This window comes from Natrix helvetica (assembly GCF_964273705.1).
Source record: "Natrix helvetica genome assembly, chromosome: 1".
Lineage (NCBI taxonomy): Eukaryota > Metazoa > Chordata > Lepidosauria > Squamata > Natricidae > Natrix > Natrix helvetica.
Window position 1 is genome coordinate 266502771 of NC_138548.1, and position 27055 is coordinate 266529825.

The window sequence follows — 27055 nt, forward strand, 5'->3', positions numbered from 1 at the left end:
CTGATTCGAAAGTTATGATCTAACTGTTAGTTATGCCAGAATGCATACTGGAAAGTACATTAGAGCATATCCCATTAAGAGCACTATAATTCAGAATTGCATCCAGATATACTTTCCAACATCCCCTAATTTACTACATGGAACTGAGAATGTTTCATTAAAAGAAAGCAGCATAGAAAAGTAGAATATAATATCTTGGAAAGTTAGGATAGACTAGAATAATAGAGTTGGAAGGACCTTGGAAGTCTTCTACTCCAACACCCTGCTCATGCAGGAAACCCTATACCATTTTAGAGAAATGATTGTCCAATCTCTTCTTTAAAAGTTCCAGTGTTGGAGCATTCACAATTTTTGGAAGCAAGGTCCCACTGATTAATTGTTCTAACTGTCAGGAAATTTCTACTTAGTTCTAGGTTGCTTCTGTTCTTGATTAGTTTCCATCCATTGCTTCTTGGCCTGCCTGCCCTGATGAGTTGGAGAATAGCTTAATTTCCTCTTCTTTGTGGCAGCCCCTGAGATATCAGAACACTGCTATCATGTCACCCCAGTCCTTCTTTTCATTAAACGAGACATACCCAATTCCAGCAATCATTCTTTATATGTTTTAGCTTCCAGTCTCTTAATCATCTTTGTTGCTCTTTGTATTCTTTCTAGACTGTCAACATCTTTTTTACATAATGGCAGCCAAAACTTGATGCAGTACTCCAAGAGTGGCCTTACCAAGGCATTATAAAGTTAACACTTTATTAACACTTCATGTGATCTTGATTCTATCCCGTTGTTAATGCAGCCTAGAACTGTGCTGACTTTTTTTGGCAGCTGCATCACAAATAAGTAAGTAAATATGCTTTTTCAAATGCAACTGTTTTACCAGGAGTATGCTGGCTCATAGTTTGGAAGTTTGGTTTGATTATTATTGTTTTATTTCTTTTATTTTTCTTTAAATTGACATTTCATGTTTAGAGGGCACCTAGAGAAGGTTTTGACTTTTAGAGGTATCTATAAATCTTTAAAAGAATGAATAGCTTACCATGTTAAAGTAACAACGTATCTTTTTTTACCTGGTAAAACGGTTGCATATTTACTTACTTATCTGTAATACTTTTATATTACTTTGGTTCACTTTTATATTACTTTGGTTCAAGAAGGTCTTAAGCACTGTCTATTATTATTTATCTTTAAAGGGATTTATCTTTAAACTTTGACCAGTGCTGAACGTGTGGTACTTAGAACAATCTTCAAACTTCTACCTGTTGCAGCATCCTGCTGTCACATGATCTCCATTCATAACCGCCTTTGCAGGCTTCATGTAAGCAAAGTCAATGCTTGAAAGCCAGCGGGATGTCGCAAATGACAACCATGTGACATAGCTCTCAGCGACATGGCAGGTTTTGCTTAATGACAGCAACTGAACGTGTTAGAACTACCATCACTGACTGGTACAATTATGTGACATTGCACTTTGTTACTGTTTCACTTAGTGAGAGGAATTCCAGTTCCAATTGCTGCTCTTAATCAAGGACTACTTGTAGGGTGAAGGTGTTGTATATAGACACACATTGTTCCCATCATTTAATAAGCAAGTCAAATAATAACAATAAAATCAGTCTTAGATTGGGAGTCTAATTGTAGATTATTACTTTATATTAATTTAGACTAATATAGCAATAATTGGAGTAAAATGACAAATACTAATGGAATTGAAATGTTGAATTGTCAAACAATGAAGAACCATCAGGATGAAGCCTACAACTGTCTGGGCATTTTATAGTTGGATAATATCAAGCATGGACAAGTTAAAATCTGATTAGTAACGAATACATTCAAAGAGTGAGAACATTGCTAAATGGTGGAAACACCATCAAAACCATCAATACAATATAACTGGTACAAGCCAGTGCTGGAATTATTAATTGGGCACATGTTGAACTGAACCATTTGGGTCAAACACAAGAAAACTATTCACTCATGATTATTCATTACATCCCCATAGTGATATTGAAAAAGTATACCTGCCCTGCAGTAATGGAGGCAAAGGTTTTAAAAGTATGCATTGGCTGATTATGTAAAAGACAGCCAAGAATAAGCATCGATGCAAATTAAAAATTGGAACTTACTGAATATACAGGAAACAAAGCATGAATATTGAAACAATGTAATAAAAACATGAACAGAATGCTGGCAAGGAATAGTATTACATGGTCAATTTCTACAAAAGATTGAAGGGAAATGGAGAGAGAGAAAAAATCCTGGCAATGGCTCATAACTGGAACATTAAAAAAAAGAAACCAATTTTGATGCTTAAGAAAAACCTACTTAAACTAATGCAATCAAGGTCAGAATTGAAAAAAATCATCAAATGATTCAAAGTGCAGGTTGTGCAAAGAAGAGGAAAAAGAAACTACAGATCATATACTCAGATCTACAAGCACATCACACAAATTGGTCACAAACAACAACATAACACAGCCACCAAAATGATATACTGGAATATCTGTCAAAATTATCATGTGCTAGTAATGAAAAATCAATGGGAACATACAATAGAACTGAAAAAGTAGTTGAGAATGAGCAAGTTAAAATACAATTCAAATACAAATAAGTGTTGGCTTATAAACCACCAGATTTAACTATGGTTGAAAAGACAAAATTATGGATAATACATAAACTGGCTGTGGTGGACCCTGTGGTTATTGGCACGCTGGATGCCATATCAAACAAATCTTGGATGGCACTTAGAAAATCTGCATAGAGACAAAATTCTCAGTCAACAGCAAAGCTCTCTAATTAAAAAAAGAAGTGGAACTGAAACAAAGAATAACTAAGTATCTAGAACAGTACAAAAAGAACAGAATAATGTTGCTTGACAACGAGACACAATAACAGTTTTTTCCCTAACACCATCACTCTGCTAAACAAATAATTCCCTCACCACTGTCAAACTATTCACTAAGGCTGCATTACTTTTACTATTAGTCTTCTCATCGTTCCTATCACCTATCCCCTCCCACTTATGACTGTAGGACTGTAACTTTGTTGCTTGTATCCTTGTGATTTATTTTGATATTGGTTGCTTCCTGATTGCTTATTTGTACCCAATGAGCATCATTAAGTGTTTTACCTTATGATTCTGGACAAATGTATATTGTCTTTTTATGTACACTGATATGCACCAAATATGCACCAAAGACAAATTCCTTGTATGTCCAATCACACTTGGCCAATAAAGAATTCTATTCTAATGTCACACATGTCTTGGGGTTATGGCAACAACCAGGACAACCTGGATTGTTGTAATTTAGTGATGTCACATGAAAGCATACTTTATGACTGCATTACTTAGCATTCCCTTTCCCAATGACCTTTGTAATTCAAGGATTATTTGTAAAAATTTAATGCAACAATTCAATATTGGGCTACTACAAAGTAAGCCACAAAGTATATTCATATCATTATCTATTTACTAAATGAGATGTTATTGCATTATGTGCCTAAAACAATGGTGCAATGAATCCTGAATCCACCATAATTCTGCTGAAGAATTAGTCTTGGTGCTAGTAGTCACTTGGCTTAGGAATCTGAATGGTTGGAAGTTATGGAGCCAAATGGAAAGAAATTATAGCAGGAAGTAATCATGTTGTTAAAAATAAACAGTACTTTAAAACATGGAAATAAAATCTGGAGGGAACAAACTGTGTGCAGTGTGGATGATAAACAGGTACTAAAGTATTCTCAGGGGTCTGTTTTGTGGAAATTATATTTTTTTGTACATATTGAATTGATATTTGGGTAGAATGATGAATGTCAGTTGTTCCAGAATCAAGTTTCATAATTAGCTCATTTTAATTCTATTCTCTATATCACTCTTTACCTCAGCTGATTATATACTGAGCTATAAAGCCTAGAATAACAAACAGTGAGAAGATAATAGAGTAAGGAATTACATAATAGAAGCTAATAAGAATAAGAAAAATCCTTCATTGCCAGAGGAAAAGATAGGAAAGCTGACCTTTCCTGAAAATTTCTGAACTTTTAATGTGAAGAATGTTTTAAAGAGATTACATTTAGAACAGATATGGAAAAATATCAATTTGTAAATAGCGTTAACTGATGAAAGAGAACTAAATTATTTCTGAATTTTCATTTGCAGCACTATCCTTTCTAAAATACTACATTTTGGCTAATTTTATGATTCTTGTGATAGTGATTGCATGTTTATTAGACTGTGCATAGCCAGCCTCAAGGATTGGCAAGTGACATAGAATTATGCAAGTAAACAGTGTGAGGAACAGGCGGATGGATAACTTTTTTGAAAATGCAAAACAAGTAAAACTGACATATAAATGAGCTGTGAGCTTTTCATAAAATGGATAAATAGGTTTATTTGGAATAGTTTTCCTCCCAAACATTTTATATCAAAAATGGTTTTCTAGATCTTTAGTTTCTTTACTCCTCTCCTTTCCCTCTGACAGCATACCATTTTGGTAACTGTCTGGTCATTGAGGTAGATTGAATTTGAAAAGAATTAAGTCAAGCAAACTAAATCTGGAATTACAGAGTATATCCTGGTATTTGTACCAAGATTTGAGAGACTTACTTGCAAAATTCATAACTAAGTTTAAACCAGCAAATTCACCATCCTTTCTGTGAGAGAGAAAAGAGGGAGAGAGATATTATAATTACCAAGGAAATTATTCTAATTCCATTAGTATCACAATTCCTTGAAGTAGCTTTTTAAATGTTATTTTATTAACGGTCACTGAAAATGTGAACATGCTATCAGGCAGAATAAAGGATCAAATGCCAGGGATTTCTAAGAAAATATGGGTAAACAAATGTGTGAATTCCACAGGAGCAGCATGGTAAGCATTAAATTAATTAAGATGTGATGCTATCTGACTCTTAACCTCTGAGTTCTCTATATTCTATATAACTCTAAGAAGCAAGAAATAACTAACAACAAAATCAAACTAGGAGGTGATGACCCAGCAGACAACCAGAGTATCCCATCTAATAAACGTTGAGTGGAGGAGTCTCCAACTACTATAGTCCGGGTGACAGCTAAGTCTTTAAAGCTTACAGTGAGCCAAATGGATATGATAGAAGATTCTACTCTGCAGCCATAACTATCTATTATGTCATATTCTGTATCTGGAATACTAAAGGAAAATTTATTTTTGTTTCAGATGTTAAATAACTTGAATTCATTAAGTTTTATATATTACAATACACAGCTCCCATGACCAATGGAAAACAACCAAATGTGTAGTAGATACTTGTCATTGTTTCACCTAATTATTTCCTTTTGGGACAAAATTAAAATCTCTTTTGAACCATCATTTTAAATAAAGGGTTTGAAGCAGGGGTGGGTTGCTGCCGGAATTACTGCCAGTTCGGCTTGCTGGCTTTGCTCCACGCACATGCACATTTGCTCATAAATGCAATTACAATTGTTCTGCACATGCGCAGAACTGAAAAACAAGATGGCAGCGCCATAGGACAATCGGTTCGTGGGTGTGGCCGGCCTTGGTCACTGCCTGTTCCAGTGACCCAGGCCACCAAACCACTACCAGTTCGGCCGAAACGGTCCTAACAGGTAGGAACTCACCACTGGTTTGAAGGAGATGTTGCAAACATATCAAAACATTATACATTTATTTTTAATTAAACTATTTTAAATCCCCAATTGCATTTTACTCTAATCTACTAAATGTTAACAGTGTGAAATGGGGAAAAAATATCATGATGTCAAGATTAAACTATTAAGATTAAGTTATCGTAATTCAACATTTGAATTATAATGTCTGAATTACAATGTTTAATTACATTGTAACCCAGGGTACAATGGGTTTGACTGTGCATTTACTCTAGATATATGTTTAAATCTTTAATATTATGAAAAAAATGGATTACAGTATGATTAATATTAAAACATTTACTTCCAAATCAAACAGATCCCTGCATATTTCAATCATAAGTGTTCCTTGTCTTTTGTACCAGAAACATGTTTAAAGATGCATTATGCAAGTTATTATTTAACACTGTTGATTATTTGATATCATTATTCTAGATATGGAAATTGTGAGTTTCTTCCTCCAGTGGGGAAAAAAAAACTTTTACAAATGATATATCCTTTGAGAAAATACTGAACTGGAAGATTTTCATCTATAGTGTGTTAAACAAAATTGTGTTTTTGTTTAAATGAATCCCTGTTTATCTGGAATTAAGTTTTCTTATTAAATTGCTTGGCTCTTTTCAGTGTTAAAGGGGAAATTCTCTCAATTTCAAATTACCAGATAGCACATAAAGAGTAAATATTACCAGGCAACAGAGGTTTTAAAAATCTACAAGCCGACTATCCATTAAACATTCCACTTCATAATTAACACTTTAATCAGCAGCAATTATGGAATATAACAACAATGTCAGTTAGTATTTAATTTCATAGTGATTTGTAAGCATTTCAATTTTCTCTTTTAAATGTGCCAAATCTAACTATTAGGATACAATAAAGATCTGGAGAACATGCTGCTGAATAAAAATTAGGGCAAAAATAATTGCTATTTTTCTTTATGTGCACTGTGGCAAAATAGAAACACTATCTGCTTTTTCTATTTCATTATGCAAAACAACTGAAGTTATTGGAATATATATTTGGTTGCAAAAAGTGTTCTGAATGCAAATCAAAAATTATATTTCTCTTTCAAGAAGCAATGAGAAGTTTTTTTTAATTATATGGATTCTTTGAAAATTGTCACTATACATGTCAATAATGCCAGCTGTATGATTTCTCATTGGTGAAGCATCATATTGTATAGTACAGAAGATCAGTCATACAATAATACTTCAAAGCCATGGAAAAGTATTTATAAATATATTTTGGTTAGATAATATCAAATTATATATTTGATGATTACACAAAGACTTTCTTTTGTAGATCTGTCCTTAATAATAATTTGTAGCAAATTATTATTAAGAATTCTAAAGATATTCTCATACATTCTTTCATCTACTTTATCTGTTTATATCTTCCTCTTTTTGTATTGTCTGATTTATCCTTTATTTGTATGAAATGCCCAAAGAATGTGAATAGCATTTAGATCTTAACATTATACAGTTTTAATTAGAATATAAGCCATTCCAGCCTCATTTTATTATTTTGTAAGCACCACCAGGCCATTCTTTTTTATGTATATGATTTTTATTAGGGATTCTGATAACAATAAAAACCTAATACAAAGTGAATTTTAAAAAAAAGAGAATAGAAAGAATGAAAAGTGCCAGAAACAAGAAAAAGAAAGAATATAAGAAAGAAATAGAAACAAAATCTATATATAAGTATGTTCTAACCTTTATTACAACATATATAGACAAATTTAGTAACTCTTAATCACTTATAAGGTTACTAAGAGGTTCTTCATCCCATATCTATCCATTATCTATAAACAAATCCATAAAACATCCATTTTTCAGTGTTGATATCATCAAAAATTTGCACAAGGTTTTCAAAACTTTGCCAAAAACCTGATCAAATAAATCAACTTTATATTCCTTCCTTTTACTTCAAGTAGTCTTAATCATTTAAATATTGTAGGATTTGAATTTTCTTCTTTAACCTGTTACAGACTTCTTCAAGTCTCTCTTATAGATCCAATAAAACATTTTCCAAGTCATTCTTTTAGTTTGCATTTGTATTTCATCTTTAATTTTTAAATTGCTAGTGGTTTTTTTTTTTTTTTTTTGCATATTCAACAAAACATTTCCCATGTCATTCTCTTGGCCTGTCACTTGTAATTCCACTTTCAGTATTTTCTCTATTTTGTCAGACATTACTGACATTGTTGATATTTATGACTCTATTCTTCAAATATTTCCTTTAATATTTCCAGTAGTATGATATTTTATGTCATTTATATGACCAATACTAAATGACACAAACATAGGCTTGCATTTTTTCCTTCTGCTTAGAATCTGTAGTTCCCTCTACTATCCAGTTTCTACAATTACAAAGTTACTTATCTTTGTTATAACTTACAATAGTCAATATAGCCAAAATAAATCTGATTCCCATAAGAACCTATTAAATTTTAAGGTTATTTCTGAAGTGTTATAGCAAAAAATCAATATTGCAAACTTATATGGACTCCTAAACTGCTTATAACTTTTTTAGTTGAACATCTTTAGCTTTTTGCTGTTCCTTTCACATTGTTTAAATTCTTAAGCTTAAAATTGGTTTTTCTTTTTTTCAGAGTTAAAGCTAAACTCATCCAGTGACTTTCAAACTTATCATTATGAAGGTCTTTAATAGCTTTAAGATGGTTAATAGGCAATTTCTGAAAGTGATTAGAAACTGGAAGAATAAGAATTCCAATTAAAAATGGGAAACTTTGTGTCCTTTTAAACTTTTGGTCACAGTGGTGTATAAGATGGCTTATGGCTTATGCATTCATCTCCTGATGCCCAAACTCAGACAGAACCACTGTTTTGTGGGCTTGTCATGAGGAGCAGCCTTGTGAAACACAAATGGCTAATTTATTATCTTCTCCTTAACTGGGGAGGTTCCAGAAAGAGGTCTACTAACCAGTTCTTCAGTATTTGCTTTGATCATTGCTCTCCTGTTGTGGCGGCATCTTCAGTTTGCCATGCCTTCCCCAGAAGGCCACTACTCTTGATAAAATATTGTATTATGTCTTTTCTTTAACTTATTTTATCTTATGGTCTTTATTTAAAAAAAGACTTTTCAGATCCTTATGAAGATCAGTAATACAATTTGTTCCAGTTGGGAGCAACATTCCAAACTGTATTATTAATCCATTTGCATTAGATAGAGTTAAAGTTTGTAATGTTTCCTTTATAATAACTGAATTAAGAGGATCTGCCCTATTATGAATATGCCAAGTACGACAATTCCAGTTGTATTCAAATGCTTTAAATATTAAATTTATTTTTAAAAAATAAGCTACAAAAAAGATAACTTTAATCTTAACTATTGTTTCATTCCTATTTTTGTCAGTTACCATTAACCTCCCGGCCCTCCATGAATAAAAGTTTGGTTAACTACTATTGTCTATTTTTGAGCTTTCCAAAAATTTCTGATTAGCCACTGCTAAAAAAGGTTTAAAAAGTACTTTGCTGCTACAAAGTAGAAAACAGGAGTTTAAAACATCTGGCAGTGGACCAGAGGTGGTATTCAGCAGGTTCTGACCAGTTCTGGAGAACTAGTATCAGAAATTTTGAGTTGTTTGGAGAACTGGTAAATACCACCTCTGACTGGCCCTGCCTCCATCTATTCTCTGCCACTCGAGTCCCAGCTGATCAGGAGGGAATGGGGATTTTGCAGTAACCTTCCCTGGAGTGGGAGGGAATGGAGCAAAGGTGGGTTTCTACCGGTTCGGACCGATTCTCCCGAACTGGCAGTGCTACCTTCAAACAGAGAGTGCACTGGTTTTCTGTTTTTTATAAAAGTGGGCCCACCCGTCTGCCCCTGGATTGTACTTACCTTTATTCCTGCTTCCAAAGCTCAGCTGATCTGGGCCGGCAGCTTGAATTGCCGCTCCTCAGTTGTTTTCCTTTTTTTTTCTGACATATTTTCATTCATTTGTGCATGTACGCATAGCATGAGTCTGGACTGCATGCTCAGAAAATCAGCAGTAAACCATTTAGGAATCCACCACTGTAATGAAGATTTTACAGTATCCTTCCTCTGGAGAGGGTTGGGAATGGAGATTTTACAGTATCCTTCTCCTGGAGTGGGGTGGGAATGGAGATTTTACAGTATCTTTCCCCTGGAGTGGGATGGGAATGGAGATTGTACAGTATCCTTCCCCTGTAGTGGGGTGGGAATGGAGATTTTACAGTATCTTTCCCCTGGAGTGGGGTGGGAATTGAAATTTTACAGTATCCTTCCCCTGGAGTGGGGTGGGGATGGAGATTTTACAGTATTTTTCCCCTGGAGTGGGGTGGGAATAGAGATTTTACAGTGTCCTTCCCCTGGAGTGGCATGAGAATGGAGATTTTACAGTATCCTTCCCCTGCCATGCCCACCAAGCCACGTCACACCACCAACCCACGCCCACAGAACCAGTAATAAAAAAATTTGAACCCCACCACTGCAGTGGACAGACGATAAACAAAAAATATATCTATGGAATTAGCAGCCAGGAGAAATAAAAAGGAATAAATTAGAGATTAGCAATGTGGTGGTGGGGGGATTGGAGAGGCTGAGGGTTGGGAAATTATTGTACAATGTGAATGCAAATGGACTAAACCCTATCAAAGCAAAAGGATATGCTAACAGAAATGGCTTTGCAGGGTGTAAAATAAATATATGACATAGGAGAGAAGAAAAAAAGGTACTAATATACAACTGCATTTTTTTTAAAAAAACTAATGGGTTGGTGACAAATCTAGTTTACTGAATTAATCAAAATATAAAAGTGAACCTCACAGTCCTTTCTACAGAGCATCTTTGCCATGGCCAAATCATTGATATAACCCGTTGCTGGCCCCAGTGCAATATTTAAAAATGTTGAGACAGTTCACATATTTATCTGCATTTCATCAAGTAATCTATAGGTGTATGTGAACCATACACGATTACTTGATGTTTCCAGGGTTGAGAGATAAGCATTTTAAATTCACAATTCAAAAAAGAAACATAGGAATGTGGATAAGGATGCTTAACATATTGCAATCTTTTTGGAAGAGGTGGTACACTATATGCATATCATAAATATAACACTTTGACATAAAGGTAGAATATCTTTGTCTTAAAATGTAAATTGAATCACTAACAGGATCAATATTTTGGGACAGATATGAAGTGCTCAAAGGAAAGAAAAATATAACTTCCTTAGCACACTACTGTGCTGTACTGTACTTAATACTGTACTGTTTATACAGTCATTCCAGCATATGGGTTAACTATGGTGTAGTTCATGCTAGTCTAGAAACTGATAAGACATCAAGGAACTGACATAGCCTCACCCTAAATGCCACCTAGTGTTGTGGCTTTGATGCATTGGGCAATAATTACTGGTACTATACAGCATCAGCTGATGGTTACAACATGCCTAATCAGCAACTGTGACAGTGCATTATCAAAGGTTTCTAGGGTGTCTCATAAGCTGACATGCTGGGTCTTATCAATGCATGGAAAGCTTCCTTGTGCTCTCTAACCACAAATAACCAAAGAGTATTTTATGTCAAAAATCTGATAAAGCCTGAATCAAGAGGATGTTGTTTAGTTTTAAGTTTTCCAGGGCCAAGTACCTGAAGCCCAGCATGCAGAAAATATTCAGCATGCAAAATGTATTGATTTGTTATCTAGTTAACATCTGAAGGGCTAGTTTTCCTATTTGGCTAATAAAAAAAAACCTTGCTCTTCAATTGCAAGATGGGACCTTACATTATAATTCTGAGAATTACCCACAATAGATCTAGAATTATCAGAGATTCACAAACATCCCTGTTTCACAGAGTCCTTAACATCTAATTAATATTTACATGGCGCCCCTAGAAGTTCCCAAATTGTGTGATGTGTTGCAAATTCACTAACAATTCTGTTTATTAGTAAAATATCCTATGGTGCCCCTGTGTGTTCTGTGTAGCTCACCAGACAATACACGGTTGTAGTCTTTCACAAGAGATTACATTTCAAATCATGAATCCCTGATAATTATATTCACTCATAAACTCAACCAATGACCCCAAGGAAGAAGTAAATTAACATTTTTAGAATATAATTCAAGGTACAAGATTCAAAGATACAATTATAGTGAATGGGTTTACTATACTAACTAATGGCACAGAAATTTATTTTCAATTCCTTATTACTGAAAAATGAGCAATATAGTCAGCATTTTTCTATGCTGAAATTCTCTTCCCTTTGGGGAATGAAATTTTCCATCTGTCTGTATATCTATTTCAGTGTAATGTTATTTAGGACCTCTTACAGTAAAAGATTTCCTTTTATTTGGATATTTTGGAACTCTCAATAGTTCTAATTTACTAAATTCCTGTTAGATGTATGGCAGGTTTTGTTTTCAATTAAAATGAAATCTATAAATGTGGATGATTATGGTTTAATAAAAAGCATTTTAGCTGAACATTTTTATCACACGTGTGTAATTTTCCCATTGAAAATTGGATTTTATAAATATAAGGTCCCATAACATTAATTAAAATGCTACTAAAGAAATAATTCCTTTTATTACTACAATTTTACCAGACAAGAACAAATCAGTTAGGGAGAAAAGCACATAAGATGCACAAGAAATCTCAAACGTCATCCTCTGAGCATCTCAAGGGTTACTATGGCAAATAAGAGATCAGAATTGTATATTGTATATAAGACAGTAAATATTATTTGTGGAATGAAGCACAAATAACACACACAGCCCTTCATTTTGCCCTTGTTGGCAAGCTTTGGTTTGAGTATTACTTGGCAATCATAACTTTGTTTATAACATGTACACAAATTACACATGACACAAATGATACTTGGATGCATTATTCTGAACAGAGAAGTCTTTAAAGAAAGTTCCCAGAAACATCACTGAAGTTGGAGCATCTCAGTCACATTATTTTTGGGCATACCCTGCATCCACTTAAAATATTGGTATGACAACAAACTCATGCTGCAAAATGAAACACATGGCTATGAATCATCTCAATTTAATACTGCTTTCCTGAAAGCCACTCTTTGATAATTGTAACAAACACCAAAACCTAGTTACATCTCATTATACAGAATCAAAAATATTCAAATGTCAATTTCAGCAGTATTAATTGCTACACCATTTTGAATCTAGCGAATCAAAAATTCCATCACTTCTCATGACTCCTAAATGTAGGCTGTTCCCAGAAATTATCAAAAGGACAATTATATTACAAGAACATTATTATGACATCGTGGTGATCTGTAGTGCCAAGCAAAGGCCACTTGACAGCACCAAGAAAAATAGCCCAAAGTTAGTTTCTTAATAAATTAATCATTGTGGTATTGAAACAGAAGTGTTCCAATGCAGAGATAAATACTCAGTGTTATATGTAATATATGCATGAATCAATGAAACAAATTGTGTGTTAAGAAAAAAGTTTGAATGCATTGATTCTATGCACAACTTTTGTCATGAAGAAAAAGAAAATGTACTTGAAATTTACAGTAGGGTTCTGATTTTGGGACTCTATCTTTAGGAATCATCCAGCGCTACTCATGCAACAGGCTCAACAACCTGTAAGTTCAGTGCTCCCAAATCATCTTTAGTAAGTCCTACAACCAATCAATCACTAATTACAATCCCAGGCCCATAGTGGGCGGGGGGGGGGGGGGAGAAAAAATCATTTCAGACTGTTTCATTTGTAAATAGACACCATCAGATACACTCTTATATCTGATTGATCAAATAAGTAAAGCAAGAGAACATCAATGCTCAGAGTAACAGCAACAAAAAGCCAGCACTAAAATTTATTTACAAATTAAAGGTTCTATGGATGATAGAGAACAAAACAACACCAGATGTCAAAATCACCCACTTTTGACTCTTTTAGGAATACCAGAATAAACCTGGGAAAAGTTATGGGGAGGATAGGATCTAAGCTCATATTCTGAAGAATGTGTGTTGACTGTCCATGAATATTTAACTGCACTTGTCTCCCTGAATTAACTATTGAAGAATATTACTGTATAATATTGCTTCATTTTCTTAATAACATTCATTGACATGAGGATATGATAGTTTTCAACATTTAGGTTCCAAAGAGAACAACAGCAGGAACAACAAACTACTGTGAAACACACTACTGGTTTTGGACTTTTGTTTATATCACTCCAAAAATGATGATCAAACCAAAGCAATTGTTTTCCTCATTAGCAGATTCCCTTATTATTGAAATCTTCTAGGATCAATTAGTCACAGATTATAATCTATTACCTTTTCATGTTTACACATTCACATTTATTTAACCAGAAATGCTGCTTTTCACATTTCTTTTGGCTTATCATTAAGATAACCACACTCATTCATCATGCTTGAGAGCAATCTAAAATACTACTTATAGGAAGACTATAGCAGAGATAAATGTTATTATGTAATTGAGGAATAAGGTTACTTGTAAATTTAAGATGGGGTGGAGGGAGGTACTAGATAGCTTTAGTAGGATTTAAAAGACTTTGAGCATTGTTTGATACATAGATTTTTAAACAGGAAAAACATTTACCAAAATCTGTGAAGACCAAAGGAGAATAAAATATGAAGGAGAATAAAATATGAAGAAGCAAACTGACAATTACAAAGGAATTACAATTAGTTTAATTGGGCATTCTTTGCATTTAGCATTTTGGTAATTTACCAAAGGAACTTTATTAAGTGGTCTTAAAATACAATAATGAATTGACATAAGGACCTTCCATATCACTTCTTTTGTACATTATTTTTTCTTGAGGAAACATTTCAGATTATTATAAGGCATTTTGTTCCTGTCTACCAATTAAACTAATATGGGAAATCCAATTTCTTCAATGGAAAAAGGAATAGTGCTGTTTTATTTTTTCTTTTATTTTACTAATGAGGAGAAAAACTAATTTGAGATGGCTGCTGTAGCTCTGGATAGTCCTTGGAATGAAATTAAAGAGGCATCTCCCACAAAACACAGACACACAAACACACACACACAGACACACACACATTCAAAAATTATATAGACTATAGATGAAATACCATTCAATATACACACATTCCACTGTGAAAATCAATTACAGTTACATATGATGAATATCAGAGCCACATTTTCAAAAGTTTCTAATGTTTTATACTACAATTACATGATAAAGCTAGATGTGATTACATAGATCTTAGAAAAAATCCAAACATATAACCACATATTACCATTTAGCTAATATAAAGTTGGTGCTGGGGCAAACAGCATTTGCCAACAACAAATTTGTCCTATTTACATGTCTTCGTTTCCATTAATGGGTTGCAGAGTTAATGAAACCCAGATGTGATAGCCCAATCAAATGTATTTTGTATTTCTTTGTATAAAAAAATAACATTAGAAACAAATGAGAAGCCATCCCTTGCTGCACATATAATTCAGTTTAATCTGATTAATATCTATTATATCAGCCCCCTTTAACTATTCCATGAAAGTAAAAAGTGTCATTGCTTTGCATATATATTTTGCATTCATAGCGGACTTCCTAGATTGCAACCAAATAATCCATCCTTTATTGAATGAAAGGAACTGAGAATTGTAAAGGCTGGTGAATCAAATCAAAGCTGAATCTACTCCAGCTCTCTGTTCCAACCAGATGCCAGTGGAAAACCCACAAACGAGTTTATTCTCACTCATGTTTTCTAGTTGATAGTTATAAGTGTTCTGTCATTATTCCTTAGACACAGACACATAACCCACACACAAATACCATAGTAACCATCAAGAGCCTTATCAACCTTAAATCTGCATAATCCTATTCCTGTTGTCACCATTGTCACATATGGTTGTAAATCCGAAAGTCAACTTTTCACAGTGTGAATAGCATTTCTGAACAACCATTTGCTTTGTTCGATGACCATGTAGTTTAATATTTCAAAAGAAAAAAATATTAATGTCTTGTCTTCTATCATGTTCTCTTCCCCACAAATTTAATCTTTTTTTCCCTAAGCTAAAAAGGCAACCACTTTTATCAAATGAGGGTTAATTTTACCTGTTAATTTTTTTATTTGGGCATTTTCACTGTTTTACCATATTGTGATCGGAATTACAAACAGTATTTTAATCATGATCCTACTGTAGATATTTTTAAACTGCTTGTGATTGTATTATCACTGACATATATAATAAAAGTGATGTTCTGGGGATACTCACTGTGTTCGGTTAACATTGGGTTTGGGGGTTGGGATATTTTTTTCCTATTAAATCTCCCTTCCACTTTTATGACTTATTTTTTTGAACTATATAAATTAGAACTTTGTAGAAGTTGCTATCATCTTCCTACTAAGGTGCAGAAGTGCAGAAGCAATATACCTCTAAAAAAGTATTAAGGCAACAGAATCTCTATATGTTAACCTAAGGCATTGCTTCAGGCAATGACTTAGTCCTGACATTATTTTTCATTTGGTTCAGAACGGTGAGTCTCAGTATTTTGATTTGAAAGAAAAACAATCTTTTGTAAATTAGCAATTGAAACTGATCACTTCTTACTTAATTCTTCTTATGTACAATTTTACAATTTGTGGACAATATGACTTACAGTTCAGTCACATCTTTGGGGACCCCTTTTGGAAGGAACCTCAATCCTTTATTACTGCAGCGAACTACAGAGTCCACACAGGTGCATTGGTCGGGACAACGGGGAGAGAAATGACAGCTGTTTTCAGTGTTGCCTACAAAAAAAGTGGACAAAGTATATGGAATTAATGTTAAAGATAGATGGGCTAAAATTGAGAAAGTTCATTTTTAACACATTAGCTTCCCTCATATAAATCTTGTACAACCACTATCTGCAAATCATCATTATCAGGCTACATTATTTGATTTCACTTTTTAGTAATCAGTTCGACTTCATATATGATATTCCTAGCTTGTCCTTTGTTTTAGACCATTTTAATTCCAGTGTCAGTACTGATAATATGTATCTAGTTATAAACATTTTAAGTTGGAGTAAATTTAGATGGGTTTGTCTGTGTGCTTGTATATTGTTTGCAGGTCAAAAAGATGGATAGGGACACAGACCAAGGCCCTTAGGAAATAAAAATTGTTTCCATGATGGAGGAAAAAGATTATTATTTTTTCTTCTGTTCAATTGTGTCTGATTCTCAAAGACTAAAGGCAGGACTAGAACTCACAGTTTCCTGGTTTCTAGCTTGTTCCCTTAATTACTGCAACAAACTGGATCTCTATATGAAAATACAATTAAGTAAATTTTCCAACCATAAGAACTCTGCTTCATAAACCAGCATAAACCAGCATAAACTCTTTGTATTGCTCTTTTATTTTTATTATTTCTAAGGATGATTCATAAGGTAAATCAGCAGATAGCTGTCCACAAGCCTCCCAAAATTGCATCCACCGAATTCCTTTAAATTTTGTATTTAAAGAAAACCACAATATTTTTAAATGAAATCTTAAAAAATAAAATCTTTTGTGTTTCTGCATGAGATCAATTTGGATCATTTTAATTTTCAATATTTACTTACTTCCACTCATGAAATCATAGGCACAATCGCTGTCATCCTGCAACTGACAGCAAAATACTATATTTGACTACGTTGGGAAAAAAATACTGTATTTCAGCTGACCAAAGACAAAATGCATTTATGATGGATCATTACTTGCTGCTGTAATTTACTGACTAATGTACAGAACTGAATTATTTTAAAAAATTTGCCCTGTTTATCCTTTAAAAAAAAATCTCTGAAAAAAATCCATCTGTTTCCTGACATGGTGAACAATCTATTCAACACGCCAGACTTTCAATATTAATACGATGCATTCCTTAATTTTTTAAATCATGAGTCTTGTTGTTTTTAACAAGCATAATGAGCATCAAGCAACAAGATCAGCTATGCTTTCACCAAGAACTGGAGATCCACGTGAATGTGCATAAAAATACCTAATAGCTGAAACATGGGTGTTCATTTGTACAAAGCAGATTTTATAAAACAAATTAAACCTCACAGTTGGAGAACAAGAGAGTTCCTGCTATGAAAGTAAGCCTTTCAGTTAAGACTATTAAGTCATGGCTTTCTTCCAAAATTAGCATGTGGGTTCACAAAACACTAGATACAGGCAAATGGTGGTATCTAAACATGCCTAGAAATTTTTGCAGAATAATCTTTAAATGCAGCCAATTAAAAAAAAACTGTAATGTTTCACAATCTAGAGAATTATCTACCTGCCATTTGGTGCTTATTCTCAAAATCATTTTCATTGTTTCAACTAAACAGGACTGGCAATGTTATAAGGTCATTGGCTTCAGTTTTGAACAATGACTTCAATGCTTGACTGGGTCTAATAAAATGAACAGACTATAGTCCTTTATTATGCTGGCAAAAGTTCCAATTTCCATTAGAAAAGTAATTAAAATAAACAACTGCCAAATAATACTGCAGAAACAAAGTCTGTGTTTTGCACTCTTATGTGAAGGACTTTGGAATGTTGATTCCAATTTTTTTTTCATTTCAAAAATGTTAAGGCTTTTCACTAGAAGATGAAGCTAAATTAACTCTCATTTCATGACCAAGCTGGAAGGCTACAGGCATGATGAAATCTGTACAAAAGTACAGTAAGCAAGAGAAGAAGAATTAGTACAGGTTCTAACTAAACTATGCCAGAAAATCTAAAGAACAATGCAACATCCAATAGATTGGAAGATATTATCCTAATGCCAATTCCAAAGAAAGGTTTAAAATAATGTGAAAACTACGTACAACATCCTTAATATCAAAATGTTTAGGCTAATCCAATGTAAATTAGAATCCCTACGTAGAAATATATTGCTAAAAGAGGCGGAAGAAACAGAGACATTATTGGCTGTGCACACTGGGTATCTGAAAAAAGAGCACCAAAATGAGTAAGGTAAATTGATATAATCAGTGATTATACAAAGACCTCCAATTGTGTCAATCATGTCAAGATTAACCAATTTTGGACACATGTATTTAAAACCTACAGTAGCTCTTTAGTAAAGTCTAAATTCTAGGAAATATAGAAAGAAAAAGAAATGAATAACGAAGTGGGTAGATTCAATTATAGCAATAAGGGATGCAGTACTGAAAGACCTAGAAAGCCCTATTTGGGGAAAAGTCATACTAAAATAAGATTTCTCAATATGGTCACTTAGAGTATCTTGATGGGACAAATCAATTAATCACTCTGGATATTCCCCAAGAATGAGATTTGAATGCAAGGCAATGATTAATATAATTCCCCAAATTCTTAGTGTTTCTGATAATGTCAAGTAGATAACTCACTTAAATCCCTGCTTTCTACTATACTTTGCTGAGGATAAGCAAAGTATAACCTTGCTGTGACCTAGAGGAGAAAACAATTTATTTTAACCTTTATGTGGAGAAAAGCTTCATCTCTGAGTATGTGCATTTATATTTGGCTGAAATATCATACTTATACTACTGAAATATCCAATATGATATCATTATCATGTTCTAGAAATGTGCTTACCATCACATGTGAAATCCTGTGTAGCAACATCTTGAATTGGAATCTCCTTTAAGAAGAAAGGTTTCTGGCAACGTGGATTTCCACTGACAATCCTTCTCTTCCTTAACCATTTCCCCAACCATGCTAAGTGGCAGTTGCAGTTAAATGGATTAGATAGCAAATTACTAGATGAAAAATGAGGAAAAAATGCAGTCAGCTATTGAAGAAATCAAGACATAGATTTTTCAAAAGCTAATTGACATTCAAGTAGGAAACTTCTGGTAATAAATTAATTTTACAATGATAGCTGCATGCCTAACAGGGTTTTTTTTTCTTCTCAAAAACAAGACATAAAAAAATATATGCTTGGCTAACAAATTCTGTTGACATTAGGTTTCTTATCATGTACTAGGTCAATCTGTAGTATATTTTAAAATGGAAATAGTTAGCTGTTGCTAAATAATCTTGTAAACAGAAGCTCTTGCTTTATGTTTCTGCCTCTGCATCATATGAAGACAGTCTGATCAGTTTCAGAAGCTCCAAAGAATACAAGTTAATCTGATATGTGAATGTTAATGCCATATCTTTTTAGAGAGAGTTTTTTTTTCCAATAACCACAAGTGTCTCTTTATGACAAGCAACAATAGTCTAGAGTGGATTAGAAATCAATGCCCTTCAGGTGTTGCTAAATTACAATTTTGAACTGTCACAAGAACAGGATCAATGGAGAGGAATGCTGGGAGCTGTAATTTAGCAACATCAGGAAAGTCATAGGTTCCTTACCTCTAGTTCAGTCTTATAAATTACCCAACCACCATTTTGGAAAGAAAGAGGAAGGAAGGAAGGAAGGAAGGAAGGAAGGAAGGAAGGAAGGAAGGAAGGAAGGAAGGGCTGCTAGTAACCTTTTTAAAATAATGTGCAGTTTAGTTTGGTTATTTTGAAATGCATACAGCAATTTCTGAAATATGAACTAAAAGGAGCTGAGGCATATGACATGATATATTTTAGTCAATTTGCTCCATAGCCTCAAAGAGATAACTTCAGTTAAAATAATAGCTTAAGATGAGTTGGGAATTTGGGCTGCATATAAATAAATAGTTATTGAAATTTATTGATATTAAGGCAAAGCTAAACCTGTTTTCAGAGCAAAATTATTGATATTTGTGCTACGAGAATACCTAACAGCCAATATGATTTAAAGGAACAGAGAATAATGCATTTTATTGTGCAAAACTCAAAGATGTAGCATTACTGAAAAATATCTTGCTGTATCTAAGCATGTAGATCAAATGTTTCTCTCATAATAGTCATGGAAATACCATGGGAAGTAAAGAAATGAAGTTTTCTGAAAAATAGCTAATTAATTGTAATTATGTTTGAGGGGAAATGAAACCTCTCCCTCCCAAAACAAAGGTTAACTATTGCAATCCAACTGGGATGTCAATTCCTTGGTATAAATAGCATGTTTGCATTTATATCTGTGATTAAATTTGAAAAAAGAAACCTAACTTCATTCATGTCCAGACTACAATTTTTAGTGACTCTTCATATGTATGGTGTAAAGCACACACACACATTTGCATATGGTTTGACATAAACAAAATGCTATGGAGATCTCAAAACCAAACCATCCCTATCCACTTTATTCTAACCAAAGCAGGAAAAAAGATTAAAGGTGTATATTCTTCCTTCTGCATTTGTCATTGTTGGGATTGTTATTACATAGCTGTTTTTAATGATTGTGGCACAAGATACAAGGTCTGTCTAAAACCCAAATGAAAGGAGTAACTCTAAAAGTCTGGAAGGACAGGGAAAATAAATACAGGTTTTGCCAAGTTAAAAATTGGAAAAAAATGTGAGATAAGTTAAGTGGCAATTAAAGTAAAGAATGATAAGGCATGTAGATAGAACACTTCAAAGGCTCTTAATACACACAGAAAAAGTAAAGGAGAACAAAAGCCATTGGATCTGTGGTAGAGAGATTAGTAAAAGGCCTGAAGGATCTGAGTCATGAAATTAAAATTCAAATGATGCTTGTAATGGAACATTTATACTATTGCTGTGAGCCAGGAAAACTGATTTGTCCCATAAAACAATTTTGGTCAATCTATCAAGGATCGGGCCTCAGTGAATATCTCTTTTTTCAGCCACACCAAGACCAAGTGCAAAGCTTTTACAATAGGCTACACTAGCCACTAGTATAAGCACCTGCTGGATTGTAACAGTAATTACCATTATATTTGTTAGGAGAAAGCATGGTGATGATCATAGGTCACTTGAGGGACCATTTCACCCCACTGAGTGGCCCATGGCACTTGTGCCAGCAGAAGAGGCATGCTACAGGTCCTGTCAATTGTCATCCTGATTATTCCAGTTGGTGGGGTTCAGGAATAGGGCCTTCTCTGTTGTTTTTCCTGCCCTCTGATGTGAGGTTGGCCCCAACCTTCCTATCTTTTCATAAGGTACTAAAGATGTGGCTGTGCCAGTTGGCTTGGAGCTCCAGTGGGGGAACAGCACAATGGATGTGGTTGATTGAGTAAAAACGAACCCACCTCCTCCACTTTTCCATGTGTCCTTGGTTTTAATATATTTTTATGTTTTAACTATATATGTAACTATGAGCCCCCCAGAGCTATCCTATACTAAGATGGGAAGTCAAATAAAATAATAAACCAAACCAAACAAACCAGAACAAAATAAAACAAATACACTGTTGGATATATTTGAAAAAGAAACCTTCACAAATAGAAATGAGGGCATTTGTTCATACTTTTATAAACCAGGATCCTTAATCTTAATTCCAAGAGACTATCCACCCCCAAATGCAACAGCTGTAATAATTAATAATACCTGAACTATGAAGCCTTCACCATCTCATCCAGTTTAAACATTGCCTCTTTTAGGATACACTTTAAAACATTTTTTTTTCAAATGTCCCAAAGGTGCTTTTTCACCTTTGATCTGGATTACTGAGAATCTCCATTGACAGAGTTTTTCAAACTTGACAAATTTAAGATGTGTGGACTTCAATTCCCAGAATTCATGCTGGCTAGGGATTTCTGAGAGTTGAAGGCCACGATCTCAAAGTTGCCAAGTGTGAGAAACACCGCTTCTCACAGTGCTTTAAAGACTTCTTCTCCGTATAAGCCCCGTAGCTGCAACACGAGAACAAGAATCCCAATTACCAGTTAAAATCTCTCTTTACTTTGAAAATTATTAAGGCGACATGCATGAAGCTCTGGAATGTTCTCCAGGATCATTTCATTGGGGGGGGGGGGAGAAGGGTTCCACATAATTAAGTGAAAGCAGTGACAAAGTAAATGCAAGATCTTAAGTGACAACAGATGACTTACATTGTAGATAAAGAAACAAGAGTATTGAAGGCTCCTGGAGTTATTGTAGTAATGCGATTGTCATACAGAGAGAGTAACCTTACTGAGCTCAGTCCTATAAATGTGTCATTGTTTACACAACTGATCATGTTGCTCCTGAGCATCCTGAAAAGATTCAAACATAAAATTAGACCTACTGAATTGATGTTGGAGAGGGATCAGGGAAAAACACACAAAGGAAATTATTATTATTATTATTTTTAAACAAGGCAATCAAAAAAACCATGGGCTACTTAAGAATTGGCCAGTGTATCCAGAGCTCCTGGAAAAAGTAAAATAAGTTGACTTGGTTGACTTGTAGAGGTGCAGGGGACTTCTACTTTCACCCAACTATAAGGCAGGATTCAGGAATAATTCAGGAATAATTAAATTGAGAGTAATTAATACATGAACCCTTCCGTTAAGTTTCTCTCAACCTATCCTACATAGTTTAATGAGTCTGCAGAAGAAAATGTGCACTATTACACATGAATTCTGACTGGAACTGTAAACTCCCATTTTCTCTTTGTGAAGAGATGATCATCAAGTGATTGAAAACAACAAAAGTTGTCTACCTAGGATCCAGCTCACATATTTCTTAGTGATTTTCTTAATAGCAATATGGAAGTCATCATCCACTGCTGTCTTGTGGAATGTATTTTTACTTCCCAATCTATCCTACAGTCCTGTGATTTCTGGTGATCTCTTTTCCAAGTAAATAGAACTAAGTCTGCTTTGCTTTCCAACATCAGCAAGTTTAGGTAGACACTCCCAATTCATATATGAACATGAACTATTCTTAATATACAATTTTCATGTTAATGATATGCTTTATGTTTGGTTTTGTTGGTTTTTACTTTATTTTTTCTCCCCTTTTTTGTTGGCCATTGAAAATCACAGTGTCTGATGAGCAATCAATAAATCAATCCAAGCTAATTTATATTGAATGCATTGAGCAATTGATCCAGAGCTTTAAAAAAATACTTTTGAAGAAAAGGGCATTCTGAAAACAAGTAGAGGTAGTTTCATTTGTGCCAATAGGTGATATTCAAGACTGTCAGAAATTCATCCTAGGAAATAATTACAACAGCTTTAATAACCCATTCAACTGATTTGGGGAAATTGATGATATATAATAATTTCATCTTCATTCCCAATCATTTTCCTGACATCACGTCTATTGTTGTACATTCACAACAGGCTTTTCTCTCCTCCACATCTAAAAGAGCAAACAGACTTAATACATACAGCATCTTGAGTCCTGTGAGACCTCTAAACATTCGTCCGTGCACAGATTCCAGCTGATTCCCTGTCAACATCAGTTCCTGCACTCCTGCTGCCCCATCAAAAGTGCCTTCACGGATCTCTTTGATCTTGTTATTACTTAAATTTCTGTAAGAGGAAACAGATTCACAGGCAGCATTATTGAACACATGTTTTGTGTAAGATAAATGCAAGTATGTTTGCACTGGCAACAAAGGGGTGAACAATAGCTGAAACAAAACTAAAAGAATGGAACCAATTTAATTTCCAGGGCTATGCTGAAATCTGAATTGCAATATTTCACTTTCCTTCCAACAGGAAAGAGGCTTCTGTGATCTAGTTCTTCTTTCTCAGGGAAGTTTTTTCTTTTTCTTTTGAGAATTTCTTTCCAATTTCTCTTGATGGTATTTTTGAATCTCTTTTCCTGATTGAACAGCTACTGAATTTCTGCTAGGGTTAGTTACACAACTTTCTAGCATTCTGCAGTTCCATGTCTGCCAACACTTCTTAATCTGAAAAGCCCCATGGGGTGAAGTGTCCTTATAAGGTCTTCTGTATGATTTAATTGAAGGGTAGAAAACAAAGCAAAGCCACACTTTGTTGAAGAAAAGATTGTGGAAGGAACAAGATGAGACGTTTGGATTGTTTAGGCATCATATTACTTCCACACATTTTGTTTGTAAGAAGTGTTATATTCTACTTAAGAGAATTTCTCTGAATTTTTTTTTCCTTGAAAAAAATTCAAAAAGTACATGCTCACTCATTAAATTGGAAAAGAATTGGTAGACCAGGAAAAAAAAAACCCCACTGCTACTAAAACTGAAAAGTTTTTTGCTTTTTGGTATGGCAGTCGTATTTTCTGCTTCAAAATTGTTATTCATGTTGAATTCATGCCACACGTCTGAATACTTCATTTTTTAAAAAAATAATCACATTACTGCCCATTTTTCCAATGATTTCTAGCATATCAGTTTCAGAACAAATGCAACATGTGGCATCACTGTGCCAGCAAAGCATCCAACCTGTTCTCATTTAAATTTCTTTAGGACATCTGCTTTTATTTTAAAATGCTATATCTTTGTACCAGGAAACCAGAAATTTGATTGCAGATAGGAAACCCATAAAATCCATTAACATTTAAAACCCCAATTTTATCTGCTATTCTGTAAATGATATTTAGGATCTTTTTATTATATTTGTTCCATTTTTTGCATTCCCAGAACATTCTATTCCATTTAATAGGCTTCAAAGAAATTAGTTTGCATTACTTCATTTATCAATTACTTCATTTATGAAGTAATTCTACCCAAGAGGACATTATGTTATCATGATTAAAGGAGAGCTTTACCCTGTTTAAAGATGAGCAGGCTACATCACTTACTGTGCTAATAGTTATGGACAACTAATTTATATTATTATTTATATTTAAATCCAATGGTGCTTTTAATTTTTTTGTTATATCGTAGACATTATGACTACCAATGCAGAAGACTCAATGGGCTAGAAATTTGATGAATTAAATAAATACATTTTCATAGCAATATTTTAAAACATTATTTTTATTATTTTACAGTTAAAACAATGCACTAGACCTGGGGTGTCAAACTCGAGACCCGTGGGGTGTTTAGATCTGGCCTATGGGGCCGCCCTGGAAACAGTGGCCCCGTGAAAGAACTGGCCCGCAGTGCCTGTGCCAGCATAAATGGAGCTTGGGAGGGTCGCATCGCAGAGGGTTGCAGGAGGCTGTCACAGACAGAAATGGAACTTGGGAGCCCATTTTCATTGGCAGAGCGCTTGGACCACCCCAGGAGTTCACCCTAGCCCCCTAAGGTCAAACACAATCCTGATGCAAACCTCAATTACATTGAGTTGGACAGCCCTGCACTGTTCATTGTAGTACAGGTAGTTCTTGACTTACAACCACAATTGAGCCCAACATTTCTGTTGCTAAGTGAGACATTTGTTAAGTGAATTTCACCCCATTTTATGACTTTTCTTGCCACAGTTGTTAAATGGATCACTACAGTTGTTAAGTTAGTAACTCAACTGTTAAGTGAATCTGGCTTCTCCATTGACTTTGCTTGTCAGAAGATCGCAAAAGATGATCACATGACCCCAGGATAGTGCAACCGTCATAAACGTCAGTCACTTGTCAAGCATCCAAATATAAATCACATGACCATGGGGATGCTATACTACAACGGTCATAAGTGTGTGAAATCACTGCGGTTGTAACTTTGAATAGACACGAAGCAAACTGTTGTAAGTAGAGGACTACCTATAGTCAGCACTGGGCAAAACTAATTTGGAAGACTGAGGTGAGGCTTGTATGAGGAACTGGTAGTCTATCTTATGTTTTCTGAACTGCTGAGGCAGCCTGACTGTTCAGCTTGTGACCCATCACCTTTCTTGTTGTCTGAATGGAATACAATAAAGCAGGAGTAACAATAAAGCACAAAACCAACCATAATCATGTGAGCTCTTTTAAAATGACTTCATGATTTTCATTGGTAACCATATCAGATTTGCCTTTACGTTTAATGTCAGCAACAGCTCAGGAAGAATTTTATCTTTTTTAAAAAAAAAAATCATTTGATACTGAACTATGATCCAATAAACAATGAACATAGGCATCTCTTTCTGAATCCTAAGAATATGAGAGTTGCTTTTACAATTACGGTTATTAACCCAAAGGTTATGTTTGTCTTAGCCTTTTGAAAACACAAACAGATTATCTGAATCACTTTCAGAGAAAGAGATGTCTGCAAGTACATAGTGTGAATTGTCACATTTACCTTAAAGGACGATGATTCTGAATTTAAAATGACCAGTCACTACATGCAAAGCAAAATGTAGACAGTAAACACACACAGATACAGACACACACACATACGCCCCAATCAGCTTCTATTACTAAGAGAGAGAAAAGTCTTCCTTTCAGATTAAATGTAACCTGGGAAATCTATTGATTGTGGAACTTCAAAATTACATCAAAATTCTTGCAACTTTGCCTCTGCAGACTACAAGGTCATTTTCTAAATAAGCTGCAAACTTTATTTGCCTGTAAAAACAAACAAGAAAACAAACAAAAGTTCCCAACCCCTCCTGACTTTATAACCACCTGGACTGAAAGCAATCTCTGATTAGTAGTAGACTAATCCATTTTTGAGAAGTTTTCCTTGGAAACCTTCAATCTCCTGTCTGCCAATGCACTCCCCCTCAAATGCCATTCTGTGCAAATGCCATTTTGTGTACTC

At 34.3% G+C, this 27055-nt stretch overlaps 1 protein-coding gene across 1 annotated transcript in view; it reads right to left on the reverse strand.

The window, feature by feature from the left end:
- The window catches only part of SLIT3 (slit guidance ligand 3), a 524002-nt gene that overhangs the window by 98048 nt on the left and 398899 nt on the right, over positions 1-27055 (reverse strand). The window contains exons 17-20 of the mRNA XM_081937040.1: positions 23784-23927; positions 22518-22661; positions 19186-19349; positions 16256-16388 (exon numbers count right to left, since the gene is read on the reverse strand). Coding sequence (XP_081793166.1) covers positions 16256-16388; positions 19186-19349; positions 22518-22661; positions 23784-23927 — 585 coding nt within the window. The remainder of the gene's footprint in view (positions 1-16255; positions 16389-19185; positions 19350-22517; positions 22662-23783; positions 23928-27055) is intronic.